Source organism: Megalobrama amblycephala, linkage group LG8, assembly GCF_018812025.1.
Source record: "Megalobrama amblycephala isolate DHTTF-2021 linkage group LG8, ASM1881202v1, whole genome shotgun sequence".
NCBI classification, from domain to species: Eukaryota; Metazoa; Chordata; class Actinopteri; order Cypriniformes; family Xenocyprididae; genus Megalobrama; species Megalobrama amblycephala.
Window position 1 is genome coordinate 1,758,302 of NC_063051.1, and position 23,051 is coordinate 1,781,352.

Here is a 23,051-nt window from a genome sequence, read left to right on the forward strand (position 1 = left end):
TGAGACCATAATATAATAACCCTGCATGGAGGTCAGTTTTGCACAATATAGTCAGAAATCTAATGACATCGTAAAGCATCTGGGCTTTGAGCTGTTGGTGTCAAACTAGAGCACTGTTGCTAAGTAGAACATTGAGTTACGAGTGGGAAATAAAAACAGAGTTTGGCTGCTATTCTCCTCTTGAGAATAAATCAAGCTTTTAGTGGGTTTCAGCTCTCCTGTGTGGATTTTGAGCTCAGCGACTTGAAGAGAAATTATTTAAAGATTAGAAGATGAGTTCAAACCAGCACTAACCTAGTTAATAAACTCTCTCCCGCAGGCCTGTGATATCGAGGTGATGTATGAGTGGATTTCTGAAGCCAACTTATCTGGGCTGTGTTTGATCAACTTTGAGGAAGGGATTAGACTGATTAGGGCTGCTAATTAACTTTAGAGTATTAATGCAAAAATTGTTGGTACTAATTCAGTATTTTTAAAGGCATTTAATTTGCATGTGAATTTGAAATATCACCTTTTGCTTTATACACTGCAAAAAAAAAAAAAAAAGAGAATTCATGATTTATCTCAATTTTTTCTTTTTTTTTTTTTCAAATCAACTTCAGATAACATAATATTTTGAGTTTCTGTTCATTAAACCAATGGCCTTCATTGTATTAACTCAAATTTTTAATTTAAATGAACTCAAAATTAAGGCAACCCGGTGACTTACTTTAAGTTAAACCAACAATTCTTTTTTACAGTCTAGGAAATGCTTTATTTTACTTCTCTAATCACATTAAATGCATAATCAGTGTTATTTTAGTATTATTTATATAATATTTAGTGCTGTCAAATCGATTAATTGCAATTAATCACATCTAATATGGAAGTTGGTAATAATATGTATATATTTTATATATTGACTACAGTATGTGTGTGTATATACAGCTATGGAAAAAATTAAGAGACCACTTAACATTGATTTCTGAACTTGGTGTGGTCTCTTAATTTTTTCCATAGCTGTATATACACACACATACTGTAGTCAATATATAAATATATACATATTATTACCAACTTCCATATTAGATGTGATTAATTGCAATTAATCGATAATATAATATAAATAATATAAATATAAAATAAAAGCTAATTAAAATGATTACTAATAAATAAATTAATCACGATTAATTGCATCGAACATAAAAGTTTGTAAAAATTATATATACGTGTGTGTGTGTATATATATATATATATATATATATATATATATATATATATATATATATATATATACAGCTATGGAAAAAATTAAGAGACCACTTAACATTGATTTCTGAACTTGGTGTGGTCTCTTAATTTTTCCATAGCTGTATATATATATATATATATATATATATACATATATACACACACACACGTATATATAATTTTTACAAACTTTTATGTTCGATGCAATTAATCGTGATTAATTTATTTATTAGTAATCATTTTAATTAGCTTTTATTTTTATATTTTCAGTTATAACATTAATTTCAATTTCATTAATTTTAATTTCAAAACTTTAATTTTTGTTTGTCAACTTAAACATATTTTATTTATATAACATATTATATTTATTTACTTACAACATTTTTAATTTTTGTTTAAGTTTTTAAAGTAAGTTTTTAATCTGATGTTTATTTTTTTTTTATTTCAGCTGTATTTCAATTGAAACTTTTTTTAGTTTTAGTTAACAATAATGGCAAAAACTCATAAAATTAATCACAATTAATTATTTTTGATCAAATTACAACACTAATAATAATTAATAGTCTATGAAAAATGTTTTGAAATATGGTGAAATTGGACGCATTGGGTAAGAAAGCAAATGAATGTGCATGTTAAGGGTTAGTTGGGTTATTTAAAATTGAAAGCATCCATCAGTGGCAGATTTAGGCCATTGCTTGTTGAATTCAGTGCTGTCATGGTTAGTAGTTAACGGTGATGTGTACTTGTTTGTATGTTCAAATAGTTTCCGGTGTGTTCAGAGACACTTTAAGTCAGTTAATAGTTGTTTATCTTCATCAAGAGTTGAATAGTGACTCTGTCAGCGTTCCTCTGCGGCCCAAAAACTGCTCAACCAATGGTGTGAGTTTGGCGGCAGAGCCATCTGTGAAAAGTGTTTGAAAACAGTCATTATTTTGCAGTTGTCTTTGCTCCAACTTTGAAATTACATGCTGCTTCTTTAAATTCAACTAACTGCTTCAGTATTCTGGTTGTAGTTTGTTCTTCTACTAACTGTGTCACCCCACAGTCGTCCGTGTTACGTAACAGAATCGTATCGCCCGAAAGAAGGTCAGTTTCAGCATCTGCCTGAGCCCGTCGCTGCTGGCCAATCAAATGACAAACGGCACGTCAAGCGTGTCTGACGGCGCCTTCGGCAGGGCCCGAAATACTGGAGCTGTCAGCACAAGAGACACAGAGAGCGAATGAGAATGTGGGGGAATGTAATGAAAAAGGCCTAAGAGAGACAAAACAGGCTGTGAACGCCCACTGCGACTGTCTCTTCACATACAACCAGCACATTCCCTTCTGTTCCTCTGCATCTTCCTTCCACAAATTAGCCTGTTTGCAAATGCTCTAGATTTCTGTCTGCATATTCATCATTTTCCCATCCTTTAAACCCTGTTTATCATCCTCTTCCTACTGTCTCCCCCTCAATCCCTTCTTTATTCCTCTCTCTCTGCGTCTTCCTGTTTCTTTCTCCGCTCAGACAAACAGACAGATTGGCTCGGGATTCAGAGTGTTTGTCTGCTCGCGTTGCATCTGTTGACTCAATCTGACAGCACTGCTGGTCGAGTTAGTGGTGAAGCACACCTCTCAGAACTAGAGAGGAAGAAAGATGAGGAAAGATGAGTGTGATTATGAGGATGCAGGAGCTGAAAGTATCAGGAAAGAGGAGAAAGGAGATGAGTGTATTAAAAGACAAGTGAATTATGTCACAAATAGAGAAAAGGGAAATTCAGTTGTTCTATTCAATGAATTGGTCATGAGTTTCTTTGAGGTTTTTTGTGAATGATTCCTCAAATCGTGTGTCTTGTTAAGGAGAGGTGTGATGTTACTTTATTATGTGAACAGGCAACATTCTAGCAACCATTTGGAATACACTTGCAATATTCTAGCGAACATTCTAGCAACCATTCAGAACACTAACAACATTCTAGCAACCATTCACAACATTCTTGCAACATTCCAGCAACCATTTGGAACACACACATGCAACATTCAAGCAACCATTCAGAACACACTTGCAACATTCTAGCGAACATTCTTGCAACATTGTAGCAACCATTCAGAACATTCCTGCAACATTCTAGCGAACATTCTTGCAACATTGTAGCAACCATTCAGAACATTCTTGCAACATTCTAGCAACCATTCAGAACACACTTGCAACATTCTAGCGAACATTCTTGCAACATTATAGCAACCATTCAGAACATTCTTGCAACATTCTAGCAACCATTCAGAACACACTTGCAACATTCTGGCAAACATTCTTGCAACATTCTAGCAACCATTTGAAACACATTTGCAACATTCTAGCAACCATTCAGAACACTCTAACAACATTCTAGCAACCTTTCAGAACACTCTAACAACATTGTAGCAACCATTCAGAAGTTCAGAACACACTTGCAACAATCTAGCACCCATTTGGAACACACATGCAACATTCTAGCAACCTTTCAGAACACTCTAACAACATTGTAGCAACCATTCAGAATACATTTGCAACATTGTAGCAAACATTCTTGCAACACTCTAGCATCCATTCGGAACACTCTTGCAACATTCTAGCAACCATTGTATTCTAGCAACCACTACCAGAAACATCATATCAACCATCCACAACACCCTATGAACCATTCAGAACATCCTAGCAACCATTCAGAACATCCTAGCAACCATTCAGAACATCCTAGCATTAGCACCAATCACAAAGCACAGTGCTTTTGTGTGCTTTTTTGATCTGCATCTCTTTGTTCCAAATTCAACCACACTTTAAAACTGCAATAAGAAGCCAGTGAGCTCAAGAGAGGCAAAAGAGACACTGCTGGATAGTCTTACTTCAAAATATGAGTGATTATTGCGTTATTTGATTCCATATTGACTTGATTAGTTTTTATTTTATTTTTACACTATTGATTTTTTTTCATCCGAGGTACTGCCTCTCTTATCTTGCCTGAGTTGAATTATCTGTGAAAACTGCACTTTTTTAGACCTGTTCTGAGTAGTAAAGGTTATCAGACTGTCATACTGAGATGAAAAATTACTTGCGAAAACTGCAGTTCTCTGAGAAAGAGCCACCGAATGAGAAATAGCTTAAAGAAGCAGACGACTGGAGGTTTTGTGCTGAAATAAAGCTTCGCCTTGGCAGCTCTCACAAAAGCCCGAGACTGTCCTGTGAATTCCAAATCTAACTTTGTTTCTCTCCCGTTTCATTTAAAAAAAATTCCTTTTGAACCTCATCTTTTAAATTGTGCTTTTAACTATTCAGATGATGCTTTCTTTTCTTGCCTCATGTGGAAATAAAGCTACTTTAAGCATAAAATATTCATATAGAATATTATCACTATAGACATGGTTTGCTGTGTCTCATTACCGCAGGGCAATTGTGTCACTCATACATGAATAATTCTGCATCCAAACTGCTCATAAACTATTTAAATTTCTTGCTCTTGGACTTCAAATCATTTTTGTACATTTGCAATGAATGCATTTAAATAAGTTTGACCACCTGCTGCATATTTGAGCGTGCTCTTTTGAGCTCGTGTTCATGCAGAGATGCATGAATCATCATTTTCTCAGTTTCATTTTGTTAGATCTCCATCATCCAGAATGAATGTCTCAGAAATTCTTCCTCACACTGACATTCAGCCATTTCTCCCATTGTGACAGCGGTGAGATGTGATATACGTTTTAGCCTGAAAGAAACTGTTGGCCATTATTTTGGATCCTTACAGCGAGGGACAAACGTAGGCACGAGAGACGTTTGTCTGCTACTGAGGCACTAAAGCTGAAGGGCAGGTTCTAGATGGACTGCTGGGTCGGTCCCTGATGAACACCTGTGACATTTGACAGAATATTTTTGCTCTTTTTAAAGTATATTCACCCACTAAACACCTCCAGGCCATGGAGAGCTAATCTGCCAGATTGGAAATATTTAATTCTAATGCACTGATATAGCAATCATTTGGAACAATTGAACAACATTCTAGCAACCACTCAGAACACTCTTTCAACATTCTAAGCAACCATTCAGAACATTCTAGCAACCATTCGGAACACATTTGCAACATTCTAGCAACCATTCAGAACACTCTTGCAATATTCTAGCAACCATTCAGAACACATTTGCAACATTCTAGCAACCATTCGGAACACACTTGCAACATTCTAGCAACCATTCGGAACACACTTGCAACATTCTAGCAACCATTCGGAACACACCTGCAACATTCTAGCAACCATTAGGAACACACTTGCAACATTCTAGCAACCATTCGGAACACATTTGTAACATTCTAGCAACCATTCAGAACACACTTGCAACATTCTAGCAACCATTTGGAACACATTTGTAACATTCTAGCAACCATTCAGAACACACTTGCAACATTCTAGCAACCATTCAGAACACTCTAAAACATTCTAGCAACCATTTGGAACACATTTGCAACATTCTAGCAACCACTCAGAACATTCTAACAACATTCTAGCAACCATTCGGAACACATTTGCAACATTCTAGCAACCATTCAGAACACACTTGCAACATTCTAGCAACCATTCGGAACACATTTGTAACGTTCTAGCAACCATTCAGAACACACTTGCAACATTCTAGCAACCATTTGGAACACATTTGCAACATTCTAGCAACCACTCAGAACATTCTAACAACATTCTAGCAACCATTCGGAACACACTTGCAACATTCTAGCAACCATTTGGAACACATTTGCAACATTCTAGCAACCATTCAGAACACACTTGCAACATTCTAGCAACCATTCGGAACACACTTGCAACATTCTAGCAACCATTTGGAACACATTTGCAACATTCTAGCAACCATTCAGAACACACTTGCAACATTCTAGCAACCATTTGGAACACACTTGCAACATTCTAGCAACCATTCGGAACACACTTGCAACATTCTAGCAACCATTTGGAACACATTTGCAACATTCTAGCAACCATTCAGAACACACTTGCAACATTCTAGCAACCATTCAGAACACATTTGCAACATTCTAGCAACCATTCAGAACACACTTGCAACATTCTAGCAACCATTCAGAACACATTTGTAACATTCTAGCAACCATTCGGAACACACTTGCAACATTCTAGCAACCATTTGGAACACATTCTGCAACATTCTAGCAACCATTCAGAACACACTTGCAACATTCTAGCAACCATTCAGAACACACTTGCAACATTCTAGCAACCATTTGGAACACACTTGCAACATTCTAGCAACCATTCAGAACACTCTAACAACATTCTAGCAACCATTCGGAACACACTTGCAACATTCTAGCAACCATTCGGAACACACTTGTAACATTCTAGCAACCATTCGGAACACACTTGTAACATTCTAGCAACCATTCGGAACACACTTGCAACATTCTAGCAACCATTCGGAACACATTTGTAACATTCTAGCAACCATTCGGAACACACTTGTAACATTCTAGCAACCATTCGGAACACACTTGCAACATTCTAGCAACCATTTGGAACACATTTGTAACATTCTAGCAACCATTCGGAACACACTTGTAACATTCTAGCAACCATTCGGAACACACTTGCAACATTCTAGCAACCATTCGGAACACACTTGCAACATTCTAGCAACCATTCAGAACACACTTGCAACATTCTAGCAACCATTCAGAACACTCTAACAACATTCTAGCAACCATTCAGAACATTCTAACAACATTCTAGCAACCATTCAGAACACACTTGCAACATTCTAGCAACCATTCAGAACACACTTGCAACATTCTAGCAACCATTTGGAACACATTTGCAACATTGTAGCAACCACTCAGAACACTCTTTCAACATTGTAGCAACCATTCAGAACATTCTAACAACATTCTAGCAACCATTCAGAACACTCTTGCAACATTCTAGCAACCATTCGGAACACACTTGCAACATTCTTGCAACCATTCAGAACACTCTAACAACATTCTAGCAACCATTCAGAACACACTTGCAACATTCTAGCAACCATTCAGAACACTATAAAACATTATAGCAACCATTCAGAACACACTTGCAACATTCTAGCAACCATTCAGAACACTCTAAAACATTCTAGCAACCATTCAGAACACTCTAACAACATTCTAGCAACCATTCAGAACACACTTGGCAACATTCTAGCAACCATTTTCGTGGTTCATTTAGAACTGGATTGATGTGCTTGGTTTTTTTTAGTGTTAAGATATTGAGGGCAAATTTACTAAACTATTTCATCTCTTTTGCAATGCCGCAATTTCCCCTTGCAAGTTTATGGATGTTTGTGCAATGATTACGAAGTGCGGATTTGCCAAGTGCGGATGTGTGTATGAGGGAAAACAAATCAGGCTTTAACAGAATAAATCCCTGAAGCAACTGTACCAGATGAGGTTCTATCACATTGCTCCACCCTTGCTAAAGGAAATGTTTTTGAAGCACAGCATGGAATGGGTGGGAAACGCTTAGGAAGACGCATTAGAGTCTGTTGATCCCCAGACAACAACACAGAATGGCACATTAGTTTTGAGACTAAATAAGGCAGAGCAGCAGAGTAGATAAAAGTCTCCTGAGAGCCGAACTGTTCTCTCCGTGCCTCCATTAACCACAAGAGCTGCTATCTTGCTGTCTGCAGCAGATTGGAGCTCTTACTGGACTTCACATATCACTCTCAATTAAACTTTGACCTAGAAATGTCAGGTGATGTTTGGCAAAAAAACAAAACAAATGTTCACAATACATAGATGACCAAAATCAATGATGCAAGATACGTTCAGGCCATAACGTTCTCAACTGTCATGCTTAAATCAGATTTTAAAAATATATATAAAAAAATATGGATGTTTTATAAATATCACTCCAAACAAGCACACTTTACTCTGGAATGTTCATTATAACATCATTGACAAATGTTTTTAATATCATTTCATAAATTGCATTTTTGCAATATACTGTGCAAATATTTGGAGTAAGATTTTGTCTCTTTTGCTCACCAGGGCTACATTAATTTGATCAAAAAATACAGTAAAATACAGTAATATTGTGAAATATTATTGCAATTTAAAATAGCTGATTTCTTAGTGAATATATTGTAAAATGTAATTGTAATTTATTCCTGTGATCAAAGCTGAATTTTCCAAGTGAATCACCATTACTCCAATCAGTGTTATATTTATACTATTATTTTCAGGATTATTTGATGAATAGAAAGTTCAAAAGAACAGCGTTTGTTTGAAATAGCATCTTTTGTACCATTTTGAATGTTTTACCATCACTTTCCATCACTTTGCACCAATACATCCTTGGTGAATAAAAGTATTAAATTCTTTTTCTTTTTTTTTGTAATCTTACAGACCCTAAACTTTTGAAACAGTAGCATATATATTATTGTATCAATGTTATCACTTTTGTGTAATATTGCATATAGTGCAAACATATTTAACTTCATAGATGAAATGAATGAATGCAAGTTTAGTGTCTAATTCTCACTATTAACTAGTTGCTTATTATCATGCATATTACTAGGATATTGGCTTTACTTGTAAAGCACATATTAATGCCTTTATCTTGCATGACTATATTATAAATCCCTTAATACCTAAACTTAACAACTACCTTACTACCTACTAACAAACCCGCTGATCCTGTAACTGTAAGTTCTCAAAGTGCTGATGTTTCTTCCAACATAATTACATTTCTGGTCAAGATATAAATTATCTTTATTTTCTTCTTAAGTGCATCATTGGCTGGCGAGTGTGTATTTTAATTACCTAAAGACAGAATGAAGAAGGTGCCACTGTTTGGCTCTGAAGCGAAGCTGAGCGGAGATCTGACCGTCTGTTGTGAAGAGACTGAACCCAGATGGCCGTAAAATTTGCTCTTGAATTAATTGGAGCCGTTGGAGAGTTTTCTAATGTGCTGAATATGTCCACTGTCACTTTGAGCCTCCTGTGTAATTAAGTATCCATTTGGCCACAAAAATGTTTTTAACTTAAAAACATTTCAAAGCTCTTTCATGTATTGTAGTGAAATTGCATATTTGTGGATCAGATGGTTATTTGAAGAAGTCTTGTTGATGTGTGCATGAATTTTATTTCAAGTATAAATATGAAGCTGTGTGTGCGTGTGATTTTAGTGAATTGCAAGTCTGATCACCATTTTGACAGTATCAGTCTAGTTATGTTCTTTTGTCTCATCAGTAGTTGATGTCTAGATCAGAATGATGTGTGCTTTATAAATGAGACGTATTTTACTTTCATTCTCAGGGTATTCTTTCTCAAAGAGGATTGAACTGCTGTTCTCATCTGATCTCTGGCCCTGGAGACAGACTGCTTCTCTTTGCCGTCTCTCTTTGATTTATGCCTGAAACTTTTCTCTGTTCCAATATAAAAGTTATCAGATGCTTTATATTTCAATATATTTAGGGGTTCAAGCACATAGCGCTGAAACCATATTGTAATTGTTAAAATGTCCAAGGATCAGCATTCTCCCCTAAAAGTGATCAGGCAGACAATGTCACCAAGGCTCGGCCCGATCAGTCTGACTAGGGCGCTACAGCGGTGAAAAGTACGAAATCGCTCATAACTTCTGAACCGTTAGAAGTAGGCTCAAGTGTCTTATATCATTGGAATCCTTTTCGAGTAAATTTTCATGCATTTTGGATTTCTTGAAAAACCAACTTTTGCGAACTAGTCCTAGGTTTTTGGCCTGATCGGAACCAAACCAGTGCAGTGAGATTCTCTGGAGTCTGATTGTCAATAATAATCAAAAAAAGGATGAAATTTCAATTCTTGATCTCTAAGGGCCGCCAAAAAGTTAGAAGTGGGTGGAGCCACTTTTACTAACATAGCTATAACTCGTGAACGGAAAGAGATATTTTCACCAAACTTGGCACACCTGTGTAAGAACATATTCTGTGGTTGCATGAAAAAGGGCGTGGCGACTGGCCACATGGTGGCGCTATAACAGGAAAAAAAAACATGAAAATGGCTATAACAACTTCACCGTTAGTCCGATCGACTTGAAAATTAGCATGCGGTGTCTTTGTCCGAGGTGCCATGACTGTCTATGAGGACACTGACGTATCTCAAAAAACATGTCCGCCATCGGCCAATGAATTTTGAGCAGCTATCAGACAAGGTTAACGGAGGCTGATTGGAACGAAACTTGCTGTGCCTGGGGGCGCCTTTCAAGTTTTTCACGTGCATAAAGGATTGTGTATCGTGCAATTTTTTACACACACCCATGACATTCGGACCACATGATAGAACTCCTCATTCTGAGCAACTTTGCCTCTAGGACCGCCGCTGTCCATCGAATCGTTCATTAAATATGGGAGATTATTTAAAAAAACAACTTTAGCGAACTAGCCCTAGGTTTTTGGCTCAACCTCGATAAAACCATTGATGCACAATTCTCGGGACTCTCTAGGTCAGTAGTCATCAAAAAATGTTGAACTTTTGCCTTTGGATAGCTAAAGCAGGATCATTTAAAAAACAGACAAGGCCAAGTCTACCTATCATTCCTAAACAAAAACTCAGAAATTCGTCTCATCAAGTGAGCACATGCGGCACATGATTCTTTAAAAAGCTTTAAAAACCATGTATTTCCTATGGTAGATTGCCTGTATTTGCTGTAAATGGTCTTATAGAGTGACGACTGATATTTATATGCATTTTATGCAAGTATCTGTTATATTTCATATGTCACACAGGGTTAAGCATATCATAGAGACTTAGCAATGGCAAGTATTTCTCCCAAATCCTTTTTGCATACCATTTTTTCTTAGTCTGGTTGGCTTTATATGATTTTTAGATCTTACACCAGTGTTTTCCACTTACATTCACGTTGTGAAAGTCAAGCTTCACCCCTGACGTCAAGCTCAAGTGTCATCAAACCTCAAAAGCTCAACTGGAGGGTTAAAAGAATCTCTCGTGTCTTTCGGGAGGCTGATAAATGTCAGAGAGCCCAATGTTCAGCGACGTGCTCAGGGAGGAAGTGATTTAGACAATCTGTCAGCTGCGATCCAGCCATGAATGAGTACTGTCAGATACTGCTGTGTATATTCCTCTTTTTTCTCTTTGGACTCATGATGGATGACACGTTCTTCATTTTAGCTAATAATAAGAGCAGATGCACTAACAGCAGATGGTAGTTCAGGTATCAAGGTTGATCTACGACATGTGCCGTCAGTAAAAAGCATTGCCAGGTGTTCATCTGACCTAATGCAGACGGTTGCTGTGGGCTGAGGACACTACATTTCAGATGTTGTCTCATTTACTAACTGTTTGATGTGTATTGCACACAAATTGCAAGCTACGTCGCAATATCTGGGAGTCAGAGTGCTTCGTTTTGTATCAGGCCATCAGGAAATAAAATCTTATTTAAACAGTACTAGGTTGATATTATGAATGATAAGTGAAGAATAACTAACTTCCAAAGTTTGCATGGTTTGGGGCATCAAATGATTGAAAGACTCAGTTTTGTATGAGCAGTTTAGTAGGAAATAAACGAGATATGCACATGCAATTATTTAAATCTGTACTTAATACATTTGGATGGACACATGTTTCTACGTATTTGATATTTAAAGGGATAATTCACCCAAAATGAAATATACTCACCCGCTTGTCATGTAAAATCCATAAGACTTTCTTTCATCTTTGGAACACAAATGAAGTTTAATGAAATCTGGATTTATTTTATGAACGTTTTGCATGTGTCAGAATTTTGGATGTGTAGACTTTCAATGGAGGGACAGAAATCCCCCAGATTTCATTAAGAATATCTTGTGCTCTGAAGATAAACAAAAGTCTTTTTCTTCCATTTTTGGGTGAGTTTTTTGTTGTTAAATCTGCCCATAAACAGCACATAAAAGCAGAAGAAACTGTGATTGGTCGCTTTACATGTCCATTCGCCATCTCTTTCTGTCTAAATGGGTTTATTTGCGTTCTAGACGAAAAGTGATTCCAAGTATCCACATATAATTTATGCGCTAAAGTTAAATGGAAAAAGATTTTAAAGACACTTGATCATTTGCATTTCCATCAGAAAAAAATTTTGGATGGAAGCTTGGCAACAGATGTGTTTGCTGATTCTCTATCTTGTGTCCTCTTGCAGATGACGGAAAGCTGTCCTTCGAGGAGTTCAAAGCCTATTTTGCAGACGGGATTCTCACAACCGACGAGCTGCGGGAGCTGTTCTACTCCATCGATGGACGGCAAACAAAGTATATACTTCAACCATCACAAACACAAAGCAAATTCACTTAAAAGTTGCCTCACTGCACACAGAATTTCAGTGCAAAAAACCTGTCTTAGACCCTGTTTACACCTGGTATTAAGGTGTGTTATTATATATTGCAACTTATTTTCTGGTGCAATAATTAATTACTGCATTACTGCCCATAGAAGACAAGCAGAATATTATTTAAAAAACCTTCGTCTGCATTTTTAATTAATCATGACAGCAATAATTCATGAAATGATGATTAAATGATAGAGCAGATCTATCCAGATGCACGTTTCTGCATTTTAAGATCGATTCAGTTGTTTTTGTGATGCTGTACAGTCACATTAAATTAAAGTCACTTGATTGTTGCTTCCTCCACAACCGACTTGCACTAATTATTTGTGCCTTTTGCATCGTTATCTGATTTGCATAATTCCTTCGGTGAATCAGGAGCTAAAACAACGTAAACAGAGCGTGCAATCAGTAGGCGTAGTTCACACTTACTGAACTCCCACCTTAGTTTACTTTAGCCTTTGAGTTAGGTGACCTGTATCCTTGGCAACCTTACATTTTCGTTCTCTAATTAGTCGCCTTTTCAGAATAGCGTGATTATATTGCACCACATGCCATAGCTTTTGAAGCATCTGGAAAGAAAACGAACAAGCATTCGAACGTTCACGCGCAGGAGGATCAAAGTATTACCCGAGGTGGCGTGTATGAATCAAAGCGTTGAGAACTGAGTTCCAGGAAGCCAAGGCATCGACAGAACAAAGCTGCAAATTTGACTTCACAAAGAACCGCATTGCAGAGCCACGACGCACACACACACACACACACACAAAGAACCGCAAAGTTCCAAGCTTAGATTTTCCTCTGAAAATGGAGCATATTTCTGCAATCAATCAGAATGGTCACTGGGTAATTACTGTATTCAGAAGCCTGTAGTAATTTAGTCTAGTCAAGTTAGAGTCTGAAATAGGTCTGCTGCATGCAAATTCTTTTTAAGCAGCTCCCGTCCTCATTACGACGTTAAACCAGCCTGTTGATTTGCAAACCCCTGGGAATTATTTAATGGGAAAATGACCTTATTTTTTTCTTTATGCCATGAATAAATGTACCTGCTGGAATTTGTGTTAGTGGACGTGAATCGTATGGCCACATATGCAAACTTTCAGAAACTTGTCTAAAGATTGTGTGATTTTTTTTTTTTTTTTACATCTAAAGTCATCATGAAATCAAAACTGACACTTTTTAGATTATTATTGTATTTTTCTGGTCCTATTATGAATGATTCACCAGTGCATGTTATTTTAAACAACAAATGTCTTTCCATTTCAGCTGACATCATCAATCCCTCTTATTTTTCATCCTTCTGTCATAAAGAGACACTTTTAACCATCCAGATAGATAAAATCCATCCAGATAAATCAGTTTACATTAGGGATGCACCGATATGAAAATTTTGGCCGATACCGATAACCAATAATTTTTTATATTTAAAAGTCAATAACCGATATATTGGCCGATAAATCTAAATCCAAATTTTTATATAATTTTTTAGAGCCTGATTACAAAAACAAAAGTTTCACCAATATAAGCCATGTCCCAAGCACAGAATTATTATAATATTATGTAGCTTATATGACAGATTTGCGTTGCATGTTAAACTTAACTGTATTTTGTCTTTTTGAAGTGATTTCAATCATATTTCAAGCAATTCAAAACCATCATAGTGAACAGTGCACATCTGAAGTGTCTCAGCTGAAGGAAATAATCCATTATTTATCAGCTTTAATATATCGGCCAAATTTTCTTAACGGGCCGATAACGATAACATTAAAAATGAACATATATCGGCCGATACCGATATCGTGCATCCCTAGTTTACATCAATAAAGTGGCCTTTTCCATTGGCATGTATCAAATAAGATCAAATGTTGTTAAATACACAATTTTTTTGTCTATTACGATAGTCACTGTGTCAGATTATGCGATTTTGACTCTTAAATTCTTGTCGTGGACTACATGTTGCTTCCCGACCAATCATCGCTTGCCATCTTCAACGACATGTGTGATGTATCAGCATCGGTTGTCATCCACCATGTCACACTGTACAAGATAAAACGATTGATTCTTTTCTTATGGAAGGCCATTAGGGCCAAAACATGTGAACACGTTTTGACCCTGATGGCCTTCCATAGATTCTTGTGTCCCTATGCCCATTGTCATTTACGAATCACCACACCACTCTATATCAAACAGATTGTGCCAAAATCAGGCTGATACTGTGTAATCGTGAACACAGCATTAGTCTCTGGATAGTAGTATGTTAATAGACACCAGTTTGGACACGCTTGTCAATCCAGTTTAATTACCCAATTCATTCAACTAGTCCCTTTTCTCCTTTTGCCTTTTTTTTCTCCATCCCTCAGTCTCAGCGAAATATTAAAAGTCCATTAATGCTATCAGGGAGCACTCAAAGCAAATTCAGCCAATTATGGAGTCTGAGACTACACAGTGTTCATAATTGTGTTTTGGCTGCGATGGCAATTTAATGTGACAACATGCACTGGGGTATTTAGATTTGTATTCAGTCGGCATAAGAATATGAATGTGGAGTTCAGCATGAAAATGCACAATCCAAAAGGTGTGGGATGGTGTGATTGTGCAATGCTTTATTCTTTGGCATGATTCCTCCAAACTAGTAACTCATGGAGATTATCTACATCTTTGATTTTAGGGTCAGGATAGTTTTGTATCTCATATCTCAACTATATTATATTATATTATATTATATTATATTATATTATATTATATTATATTATATTATATTATATTATATTATATTATATTATATTATATTATATTATATTATCCACTCACCAAACCACTGCAGGGGGATGCTAACATATTATATTATATTATATTATATTATATTATATTATATTATATTATATTATATTATATTATATTATATTATATTATATTATATTATATTATATTATATTATATTATATTATATTATATTATATTATCCACTCACCAAACCACTGCAGGGGGATGCTAACCTATTATTATATTATATTATATTATATTATATTATATTATATTATATTATATTATATTATATTATATTATCCACTCACCAAACCACTGCAGGGGGATGCTAACATATTATATTATATTATATTATATTATATTATATTATATTATATTATATTATATTATATTATATTATATTATATTATATTATATTATATTATCCACTCACCAAACCACTGCAGGGGGATGCTAACCTATTATTATATATATATTATATTATATTATATTATATTATATTATATTATATTATATTATATTATATTATATTATATTATATTGCAGAAATCAACAGTTTGCAATACACATTAGAAAATTCATGTTTTTTTATTTTAAAATAAAATTAGAAAATAGACACTATACAATAGAGTTTACACAATATGCACATAATATAAATATTATACAGACAGTTTACAATGTGCAAAAACAGTGTGAAAAATATTGTGGTTGTTCTTTGCTTCATTATTTATTTATTTATTTTTGTGGGTCAGTGGTATAGAGAGACGCTGTTTGCACATAATTTATCACATTGGATTCAATCATTTTAGCACAAATCTGAGTTTGTAAAAGTCATAAAGTGTTTAAGTATAGGATTTTTCTATTGTACTGGTTTTACCCCATTAGCAAGATCATTATCTCGACAAGTTACCATCTGCTGAGAAATATCACCTCAGCCCTGCGATGTTAACAGAACGAAACATAATTGGACTGTTTACACTTTAAAATTCTGGCGAAGCTGTGGACGGCCCACACATCCTCCTCGCTAATGACACCACTTTCAAATCCTTGACTCTTCTCCAATTCAATTAAGGCTTTTTTTTCTTATGACTCATTTTATTCTCTCTCCTCTTCCCTTTCCAGTAACCTCGATACAGACAAACTATCAGGTAGGTGTGGATAATTCTTTTAAATTATCATACTGGAAAGAAAATAAAGAACGGAAGAAGTGGCAGTAATTAAAAAAGAAACGTACCTGGAGGAAACTTGGGTTCTTCAAACATTTCACATTTTCTGCCTTTAAGAATTTATTAGTGGTTTGTTATTCCCTTGCAAGGTCATATTTTGTTTAATTTGATTGAATTAAGGCTTCTTTTAATTAAATAGCTATACTGAGAATCCGAACATTTGCCATGTCACCCCGTTTTGCATATTATCCGTCTTGAATAGTTTGCAAGATTAAGATTTGTTGAAATCAGTATACTATTTCAAAGGTGCTATTCATTGTCTGGTGGATTTTTGAAGTGTGCATCCATGCATTTTGAGCAATATTAGCTGTGCGCAATGGGAAAGGTCTTCATCAGATTAATGCAAGGCTGCCACAAGCTTAAATGAGAGTAATTCATTTTAAGTAAATTTAGTTTAGCTAGTTTCCAATGCAAAACCTTACGCAACCAAGGGGTCTGTAATGTCAATAAAAGTATGAAATAGCAGTCATAACAGGGCACAACAATCAGTTCTGGATATAAAAATCCCATTTTATTTCATTGCATTTTCTCCACAAAGAGAATTTTTTTTTAATATTAAAAATAGTAATTATCTTTTTTTTGCTGCCGGATTTAGTGGCCTTTTAATGGCTTAAAAATGTTTATTACAGAATTTTCTGAGATCCCTGTGGAAAAACTGAATAGGAAAAAGCTCCAAGGCTGCTATAAAACTGTGTGCTGATTGTAAATACATGAAACACATCCTGAATCTTCTGTGCTCTGAGTTCAGAGAGTAAAGATGGTCATATTGGACGACAAATAATGATCTGAAAACCTTCCTGTCCTCAGAACAGCGTAGCTACATAATTCATTGGCTCATTTACTCAAGCTGATATCGACAGCAGCGCTGAAGAGCCACAGTCGCCTGTTTTCGAGCAGTGCAGCTTTTAATCTACACCTGCAAGTGTGTGTGTGTGATGGAGGACAATCTGGTGATAAAAACAAACTATAAAGCTTGATCATTTCAGACATCATTTCCTCCGACTTCTCTGTTTCGTGTGTGTAACCATATAACAAATGTTGTTTTTGGCCTATAATTCTTTCTCTCTCTCTCTCTCTTCCTCGCTGTTTTCAGTTTAAATTGACAATGAAAATGACACAAACTCAGTAAACATGCATAAATGCACAGTTAAAAAATCCACCAGAGAAAGAATATGACTCATGTTTTGTTTCTGAACTGTAACTCATCCTCTTTCTCTTTTCAGATTACTTTTCTCAGCATCTTGGAGAATATCTGGATGTTCTGTCAGCGTTGGAGAAACTCAATGTCGCCGTCCTGAAAGCGATGGACAAGACGAAGGAGGTAAACATGGAGCGTTCTCAGAACATTTTGGCAAGGTTCTCTCAAAGTTATAAACAAACGTTCTTCCAGTAACGTTAATAGAATGTTTGTTCAAAGTTATCTGGACTTTAATAACATTCTCAAAACGTTATCACAGAAACGTTACTTAAACATTGTTCATGGAGTATTTTTAAAAAAAAACATTTTAGTTGAATGTTCCTCTAACATTTTTTAAATGTTACTACTTGTTTCAGAACATTCAGAGAACATTCAAAAGTAACGTTCTATAGTGTTTGCATAATGATAAAATGTAACGTTCCCTTAACATTCACAAAACATTTTTAAAACATTTAAAAACTGGACATTTTGAACCTTCAGAAAATATTCAGAAGTAACGTTTTTACAACTTAATGGGAACGCTTGCAAAACGTTCATTGAATATATTTTTGTTAGCGTGGTAGGATTCGAATAAGGTCATATTATATCCAGGGTTATCATTGTTAAATAAAAAATTAACTGAAATAAAGCTGCACTATGATAGAATTAATAAAATATAAAAATTTGATGAAAAACATAAACTAAATGAAAATTAAAAATGTTGCCTTTGCAACTAACTGAAATAGATTGAGGCACTAAAATGACTAACTGGAAATAAATAAAAACTAAAACTAAAATAAAAATAAACCTAAATTATAATATATTTTATTAAAAACCTAAACGAATAAAAATGACAAAAACACATAACAAAATGACTAAAAATTTAAATAAAAACTACAAAATTAATATTTTGTTTATGGTATGATTTAAGTTCAGTGTTTTCAGACCAAGAAAGTGCAAACACTCAGAAATAATCCACTTCACTATCTCTGTCTGCTGGCACTGATCTTTACGTTTTACTGATTATCTCTTATACTGTGTCGAGGGCCGTAATTGCATCCGACACACGGCCGATCTCTGTTAGAGCAGGATAAAGTGGCCCTTAATTTTGTTTTCAGACCGGTCGTTACATGTCAAGATGTTTCATTGATGCAGTGGATGGTGTCCTCCATCAGCAGCAGCTTAATCGTGTTTGTCATGATATTTTCTGCATTGATAATACTGCAGGATTTTAAATACTGAAGGCATTAAATGACATTTACCGCAATGACTGATGCAGCAGGTTAAGTTCTTAAGTGTTAGTTAAGTGTTCTTCTGCAGGAGTACCAGGGTTCATCGGTTCTGGGGCAGTTTGTGACCCGTTTCATGTTGAGGGAGACGTCAAGTCAGCTGCTGTCGCTCCAGATGTCTCTGCAGTGTGCTATGGAGGCTGTGGAGGCACAAAGTAGCACCTCTCCGTGAGTTATACACACACACACACACAAACACTGTAAGCACAACACGTTTTTCTGTCTTACACTCCTATAAATAAAGGTTCCAGAAAGGAGTTCCAGTGGCACCTTAGGAGATCCCTTTTACAGTTCAGATGAAGAAATCCTCTTTAAAGAGGAAGAGAACCTCTTAATGTTTTTTTTTTGTGCTCTACTAGAACAGGTTTTCATATATTGGGATTCATTATTTGTTGCAGCTCCTCTCTTTCCAGTCTGTCAGTAACGCCAAAGAATATAGCGAATTAAGCGACACTCAATAGAATGTTCCATTGCAGCACCGGCGCCCAGCAGCGGCCCTGCGTTTCTGCCATTTTGGGGTGAAAGCGAGTCGGCAGTCCACTAGTTACAACATATGAAATTAAATTAAGGACATGCATCAGAAAAATTGGGAATGTTGGACAATAAATATATGAATATAACATCTTGATTTTGCAGTGTTGTCTAATGTCCGTTAAAGCAAAAGTGTCCAAAAGTGTGAATTATGCGATAACGGAAACAGCAATGCATCATGTATTATAAGATCATTATGTTTGTAGCGTGATCCATTAAAACCTACAATATATATATTTCAATTCAGACCTAGTTATTAATAATTATTACTCCACTAGGTCTGAAATATATTATTCGCTGCAAACATGATGACCTTAAATTTATTAATTATTAATTTACTATCAATAAATGTGTAAAGTTGAATAAAATGGAAATACTCAATAAAGTAGGCTTATTACGTTACCTCAGATGGTTGAATGGTTGGATTCCACAACTGGTAAAATAAAACATATATAAGACAATACAACATTTACTGTAGGAGCAATACAATTTACTGCTGACTTAATTTAAAGGCGCCCTAGATTCAAAAATTGAATTTACCTCGGCATAGTTGAATAACAAGAGTTCAGTACATAGAAAAGACATACAGTGAGTCTCAAACTCCATTGTTTCCTCCTTCTTATATAAATCTCATTTGTTTAAAAGACCTCCGAAGAACAGGCGAATCTCAACATAACACCGACTGTTGCGTATCAGTCGGGATCATTAATATGTACGCCCCCAATATTTGCATATGCCAACCCATGTTCAAGGCATTAGACAAGGGCAGCCAGTATTAACGTCTGGATCTGTGCACAGCTGAATCATCAGACTAGGTAAGCAAGCAAGGACAATAGCAAAAAATGGCAGATGGAGCGTTAATAACTGACATGATTCATGATAACATGATATTTTTAGTGATATTTGTAAACTGTCTTTCTAAATGTTTCGTTAGCATGTTGCTAATGTACTGTTAAATGTGGTTAAAGTTACCATCGTTTCTTACTGTATTCACGGAGACAAGAGCCGTCACTATTTTCATTATTAAACACTTGCAGTCTGTATAATTCATAAACACAACTTCATTCTTTATAAATCTCTCCAACAGTGTGTAATGTTAGCTTTAGCCACGGAGCACTATCAAACTCATTCAGAATCAATGTAAACATCAAAATAAACACTGTACTTACGCGATTAGACATGCTGCATGACGAACACTTTGTAAAGATCCATTTTGAGGGTTATATTAGCTGTTTGAACTTTTTTATGTTGTTTAAGGCAAGCGCGAGCTCTTGGGGCGTGGAGCACGAGAATTAAAGGGCCACACACCCCGAATCGGCTCATTTCTATTTATGCCCCAAAATAGGCAGTTAAAAAAATGAATAAAAAAAAATCTATGGGGTATTTTGAGCTGAAACTTCACAGACACATTCAGGGGAACCTTAGACTTATATTACATCTTTTAAAAAAAAGTTCTAGGGCACCTTTAAAAAACTGTTCTATTGCGCTTCTGATTTGGCAGTGAAATTTGATGATTTTGGGTGCATAAGATGTGAAGGATTCTATGGTCCAGTTAGTATTTTCACCCCATAATGGCGGCCGTGCTACCGAAACGCCATCTAGTGGCTGTTACCCAAAAAGTATCAAAGTGTCGCCTCTTGGGTTCTAAGCTCTTTGGTAACACTCTGTTTAGTTCCTGTCTCTATGAAGCCCCTCCTTCTGAAAAGCACAATGTGCTCTGATTGGTCAGCTGGAGTAGTGTGTTGCGATTGGTCAAGCGCATTGAGCGTGTTTGGGAAATGTCCCGCCCCTTAACCATAACCGCCAGTTTCAACTAACTCAACCAATCCTTTATTTTGGGTATTAATGATTTAAATGAGGAATATTGTGACGTGTTCATTCCCGGAAGAAAACTCAAGTCTACAATGGAGGTGTTTCAGAGAGTTCAGATATAGAGAATAATTCTACTTTATTACATACAAATTTGATTTGCAGTTCTGTATTCTATTTTCAACACCAGTTCAAATCAAATTAAAATGTAGTAATTGATTTGCTTATATAAGAACCTTTTTATATTCCCATCATGTCTTTGTACGTCTTTAGACATCATAAGAAGTGTGGCATCATAGGAACCTAAAAGTAGAACCTAAAAATAGTTCCTGATATAAAGATGGTTCTGCGAGCCAAAGGTGCGGCACAGAATCACTGCAGATCCAGTGTTTTCATTAGGCTGTAGTCTCTGCTCGCTGAGGGACGTTCACCTGTCTCAGCATTTCATATCTGTGAGAGCGAGAGAAAGAGGGAGAAACACAGAGAACAGATAAACAGAGTGCTGCAGAAATAATTGTAATGTATTCTTCATGATGAAGCACATTTGTCTTGTTTATCCATGGGGAATTTTCTTCCTCTCAAAGCAGCTGTCACAGAAACATGCCGGAATTCTCAGAAGAGCGCTTAATGTGACGGAACAACAGGAAAATGTTTGCATATGTTTTTGTTTGCTACTAATCGCTCAATAAGCGAAAGAACATTTCTTCTGCTATTTCTCTCTGACTGTAATTCCCATTTGTCAAACAGAAACGATTTCATAACACGACTGCCTGTACAGTTCAGCGGAAGCCCAGAAACACAATGAAAGCGGAGTTTCTCGTAGTTCTGGTGAACGTCAGAATCATTTCAATCCTGTTATAGCTTCAAGGTTGCACAATTGCAACCAATAATGGTGACAGATGTTTCTTCTGATTTTTGACTTGCTAAGCTAAACTTCAGATCCTTTCTTCACTTATTCATTGTGTCATTTCTTACAAACACATTTTATAAAAAGTCATAAACATGCAGATCAGTTATAACTTGACCATGCTAACCAGCATTACCAGTATATACACTATATTGCCAAAAGTATTGGGACACCCCTCCAAATCATTGACTTCAGGAGTTCCAATCACTTCCATGGCCACAAGTGTATAAAATCAAGCACCTAGGCATGCAGACTGCTTCTGCAAGCATTTATGAAAGAATGGGTCGCTCTCAGTGAATTCAAGCGTGGTACCGTGATAGGTTGCCACCTGTGCAATAAGTCCATTCGTGAAATTTCCTCACTACTAAATATTCCACAGTCAACTGTTACTGGTATCATAACAAAGTGGAAGCAATTGGGAACAACAGCCACGTAAAATCACAGAGCGGGGTCAGCGCATGCTGAGGCTCACAGTGGGCAGAAGTCACCAACTTTCTATAGTCAATAGCTACAGACCTCCAAACTTCATGTGGCCTTCAGATTAGCTCAAGAACAGTGCGTCAGAACAGATCTTCATGGAATGGGTTTCCATGGCCAAGCAGCTGCATCCAAGCCTTACATCACCAAGTGCAATGCAAAGCATCGGATGCAGTGGTGTAAAGCACGCCGTCACTGGACTCTAGAGCAGTGGAGACGTGTTCTCTGGAGTGATGAATCACGCTTCTCTGTCTGGCAATCCGATGGACGAGTCT

General features: G+C 36.0%; 1 protein-coding gene across 2 annotated transcripts in view; it reads left to right on the forward strand.

Moving 5' to 3' along the window:
* Positions 1 to 23,051, forward strand: part of necab3 (N-terminal EF-hand calcium binding protein 3) — a 52,162-nt gene that overhangs the window by 19,400 nt on the left and 9,711 nt on the right. For both annotated transcript variants that reach the window (XM_048198635.1, XM_048198634.1), the window contains 4 exons: positions 12,412 to 12,520; positions 16,483 to 16,508; positions 17,810 to 17,907; positions 19,084 to 19,220. In XM_048198635.1, the coding sequence (XP_048054592.1) occupies positions 12,412 to 12,520; positions 16,483 to 16,508; positions 17,810 to 17,907; positions 19,084 to 19,220 (370 nt within the window). The remainder of the gene's footprint in view (positions 1 to 12,411; positions 12,521 to 16,482; positions 16,509 to 17,809; positions 17,908 to 19,083; positions 19,221 to 23,051) is intronic.